The following is a 4,116-nucleotide window of genomic DNA, read 5'->3' as shown; positions in this document are numbered from 1 at the left end:
CGTGTGGTGGGGGGGGAGGAGGGCGCTACTCGTTTGAGTGATGCTCGTCATCGTGTTGGTCTTGGTACCAGAGCTGCTGTGGGATGGATCGTTGCTCGCTCCTAATACCTGGTCTGAGGTCAGCTTTTCTTGCTGGGAGTTTCAACAAGCTGCAGGATGGGTTGGGATAGGAGGGCCATATCCTTTGGGAAGCTCAGGAGTGGTATCCCCTGGGGTTTCTGTGGGCTGAAATGGACGGAGCTCAGCCAGGAGAGGCAGCCGTGGCACGGAGAGCTCGGCGTTCCCCTCCTGTTCCTGCTACAACCTGCCCTCTCCCACCTGCAGCCAGTGCTGGAGGTCATCTGCTCCCGCATGCGCTACATCTCCTCCCAAATCGAGCGACCCATCCGCATCGTGGCCCTCAGCTCATCCCTGTCCAACGCCAAGGACGTGGCTCACTGGCTGGGCTGCAGTGCCACCTCCACCTTCAACTTTCATCCCAACGTCCGCCCCGTGCCCCTGGAGCTGCACATTCAGGTAGGGTTTGGGCAACCTCATCTCCTTTCCCTTCTGCCTGGTCTCCAGACAGCATCACTGCCTGCTCCTCTTCCCCTGCAGGGCTTCAACATCAGCCACACGCAGACTCGCCTGCTCTCCATGGCCAAGCCTGTCTACCATGCCATCATGAAGCACTCACCCAAAAAGCCGGTCATCGTCTTCGTCCCGTCCCGCAAGCAGACGCGGCTCACGGCCATCAACATTCTCACCACGTGCGCCTCGGATGTCCAGAGGCAAAGGTAACGGTGCTGTGGCCTGTGTCCCCCCTCTGACAGAGGCAAGGGCAAGTTTTTTGGCTGTTTCGCTGGGCTGAGAGACAACTAGTGATAGGAAATGGTCTCATTAGATATCACTCAAGCATCTGCTGTGACATCGGGGAGGGACAGGCTTGCTGGGCCTGGCAGTGGTCTTTTTACTCCCCCTCTCTCCGGCAGGTTCCTGCACTGCGCAGAGAAGGATCTGGTACCGTATCTGGACAAGCTAAACGACAACACTCTGAAGGAGACGCTCGTCAACGGGGTGGGCTACCTGCACGAGGGGCTGACCGCCATGGAACGGCGAGTGGTGGAGCAGCTTTTCAGCTCTGGTGAGCGGGGCGGGATGGGGACACGCCACTTCATCTACCCGTAAACCCTTTTCTCTGGAGCTTGGCAGCACCCACAGTCTTTGGACTGGGGATAACAGCTTGCCCAAGCCTCGTGTCACTTCTCTGCCCTTTGGGTCCAAAAAGACTGCAATCTTAAACTTCACCATCTCTCCTGGACCCACCTTTATGCTAAGACCCATCTGCCCAAATGCAGAACCCCCAGATCGTTCTCCTCGCCCCCAGTTTCTGTGACCCAGAGAGGTGCTCTGCCCGTGGGCTGACTGCTCTCCCCGTGCGCCTTTCAGGTGCGGTTCAGGTGATGGTTGCCTCCCGCAGCCTCTGCTGGGGTATGAACATTGCCGCTCACCTGGTGATCATCATGGACACGCAGTACTACAACGGCAAGATCCACGCGTGAGTCTGTTGCGCTGTGGGCAAGACCAGCCGTGGCTTTTCTCGGTGTCCACCCTGCTCGTTCAGGCTACGCTGAGCACGAGGGAACGATGCCCTTATCCCAGAGGGCTTCATCCCTGTCCAGGCAGAGACTGGGAATCATGGGAGAGCGGTGGTAGCTTTCTGTGGAGCTTCGTTAACTCTCTCTCCCTGTCCCAGGTATGTGGATTACCCCATCTACGACGTGCTGCAGATGGTGGGCCACGCTAATCGCCCGCTCCAGGATGACGAGGGCCGGTGTGTGATCATGTGCCAAGGATCCAAGAAGGTGGGTGAGGAGTGGGATGCGGTTTCTGGCCTGCCAATGTCTGACTCCTGCCTGGGGCATGGATTTCTTCTCCCAGCTTTGGGCAGGCTGATGTATAACCCTCACTCAGAGCCCTGCTGCCCAAGAGGTGTTCCAGGATTTTGAAGGTGCTGGGGTTTATTTACCCCTTCCCTCTACTCTTGCCCCGCTGTAGGATTTCTTCAAGAAATTCCTCTACGAGCCCCTGCCGGTGGAGTCGCACTTGGACCACTGCATGCACGATCACTTCAATGCCGAGATTGTCACCAAAACCATCGAAAACAAGCAGGATGCGGTGGACTACCTCACTTGGACGTTCCTGTATCGCAGGATGACGCAGAATCCAAACTACTACAACCTGCAAGGTGAGCAGAGGGGTCTGCACTGGTCAATACGGGGTTGGAAGATATTGGGGACCCTCTGCCTATGGGCTGTGCTGTCACAAGAGCAGCTTTTCTCCGTCCTGGGGAGTTTCTGAGCCCCGCCGCAACGCTGCTGTACCCGCAGGTGTGTCCCACAGGCATCTCTCGGATCATCTGTCCGAGCTGGTGGAACAGACCCTCAGTGACCTGGAGCAGTCCAAGTGCATCAGTATCGAGGACGAGATGGACGTGGCTCCTCTAAACCTGGGGATGATCGCCGCCTATTACTACATCAACTACACCACCATCGGTAAGGGCTCCGCGAGAGACAGGTACCGCAGGCGAGCGCTGTCTGGCGCTCCTGCTCTCTGTCCCCTCTCTGCATCGCTCCCTGTGCCGCGGGCGATGGAGAGAAGATGCCGTGTGCGTGGTCGGGCACGTAAAACTCTGTCCTTTAGCACGAGGCTGTGCGTTGTCTGCCTGAAGGCACCTCTTGTACCGTGGGGTTTAATGCTGTCTGGTTTTCCCTGACCCCTCTACCTCTCCGGCTTCCCCAGAGCTCTTCAGCATGTCCCTCAACGCCAAGACCAAGGTGCGAGGGCTAATTGAAATCATCTCCAACGCTGCCGAGTACGAGAACATCCCCATCAGGCACCACGAGGACAACTTGTTGCGGCAGGTGAGCGGCAGCACCTCAGATCTGGGGCCGGAGGGGACAGACCTGGGTTCCTGCAGGGTCGGGGGAAGGAAACTGCCCGTGTTTTCGCTCTGTAGGGCTAAAGCACTGATGGGTTTATCATTTCTCCCCGTAGCTGGCCCAAAAAGTTCCTCACAAGCTGACCAACCCCAAATTCAACGATCCCCACGTCAAGACCAACCTCCTGCTGCAGGCTCACTTGTCGCGCATGCAGCTGAGCGCCGAGCTGCAGTCGGACACCGAGGAAATCCTCAGCAAGGTACGACGGGGCGGGTGGGAACCTCCTCACCTTGCCTGCGTCGCTGCGTTATGTCACTGCGTTGTGTCACTGCCTTCTGACCTGTCCCCGTCCCTCGCATCCAGGCGATCCGGCTGATCCAGGCCTGCGTGGACGTGCTGTCCAGCAACGGCTGGCTCAGCCCCGCGCTGGCCGCCATGGAGCTGGCGCAGATGGTGACGCAGGCCATGTGGTCGAAGGATTCCTACCTCAAGCAGCTGCCTCACTTCACCTCTGAGCACATCAAGCGCTGCACGGACAAGGTAAAACTTGGGGGAAGAGCCATGGTCCTGCCCTTGCCCACCAAGGAGCCCTGGGGAAGCGCAGGGCTGAAAACTTCTTCCTTGCAGGGGGTTGAGAGCGTCTTCGACATCATGGAGATGGAGGACGAGGACCGGAATGCCCTGCTGCAGCTCTCGGACGCCCAGATTGCCGACGTGGCTCGATTCTGTAACCGTTACCCCAACATCGAGCTCTCCTATGAGGTGGTGGAGAAGGAAAGCATCCGCAGGTGAGGCGGGGAGGGGCGGCGTGGACCCCTCGGTGCTGTGCCGGCACGACGGGGGGACGCCCTGACCCTCGGTCTCGGATCTCTCCGCGCAGCGGGGGGCCCGTGGTGGTGCTGGTGCAGCTGGAGCGTGAAGAGGAGGTCACCGGGCCTGTCATCGCTCCCCTTTTCCCACAGGTACGTGCCAAACCCGGTGACACTGGGGTGGCAGAAGTGGGGGGGGATCGTTCCCCACTGCCCCCACCCCATTAACTCCTACCTCTCCGGCAGAAACGCGAGGAGGGTTGGTGGGTGGTGATCGGCGACTCCAAATCCAACAGCCTCATATCCATCAAGCGATTGACGCTGCAGCAGAAAGCCAAGGTGAGCGGGACCGGGCAGGGGGGCGGCCGGCACCCAAACGGACGCGC

General features: G+C 59.2%; 1 protein-coding gene across 1 annotated transcript in view; it reads left to right on the top strand.

Annotated features, from left to right (window-relative positions):
- The window catches only part of SNRNP200 (small nuclear ribonucleoprotein 200kDa (U5)), a gene marked incomplete at its 5' end in the record, with an annotated part of 21,491 nt that overhangs the window by 17,151 nt on the left and 224 nt on the right, over positions 1–4,116 (top strand). Inside the window, 13 exons of the mRNA XM_009586188.1 lie at positions 325–516; positions 598–776; positions 972–1,123; positions 1,429–1,537; positions 1,736–1,844; positions 2,038–2,227; positions 2,370–2,534; positions 2,782–2,903; positions 3,037–3,180; positions 3,285–3,461; positions 3,549–3,709; positions 3,802–3,883; positions 3,977–4,069. Of these exons, the coding sequence (XP_009584483.1) occupies positions 325–516; positions 598–776; positions 972–1,123; positions 1,429–1,537; positions 1,736–1,844; positions 2,038–2,227; positions 2,370–2,534; positions 2,782–2,903; positions 3,037–3,180; positions 3,285–3,461; positions 3,549–3,709; positions 3,802–3,883; positions 3,977–4,069 (1,875 nt within the window). The remainder of the gene's footprint in view (positions 1–324; positions 517–597; positions 777–971; positions 1,124–1,428; positions 1,538–1,735; positions 1,845–2,037; positions 2,228–2,369; positions 2,535–2,781; positions 2,904–3,036; positions 3,181–3,284; positions 3,462–3,548; positions 3,710–3,801; positions 3,884–3,976; positions 4,070–4,116) is intronic.

Source organism: Fulmarus glacialis, unplaced genomic scaffold (genome assembly GCF_000690835.1).
Source record: "Fulmarus glacialis isolate BGI_N327 unplaced genomic scaffold, ASM69083v1 scaffold36049, whole genome shotgun sequence".
Taxonomy (NCBI): Eukaryota; Metazoa; Chordata; class Aves; order Procellariiformes; family Procellariidae; genus Fulmarus; species Fulmarus glacialis.
The sequence above is the reverse complement of the archived record's forward strand: the minus strand, read 5'-3'. Positions and strand labels throughout refer to the sequence as shown.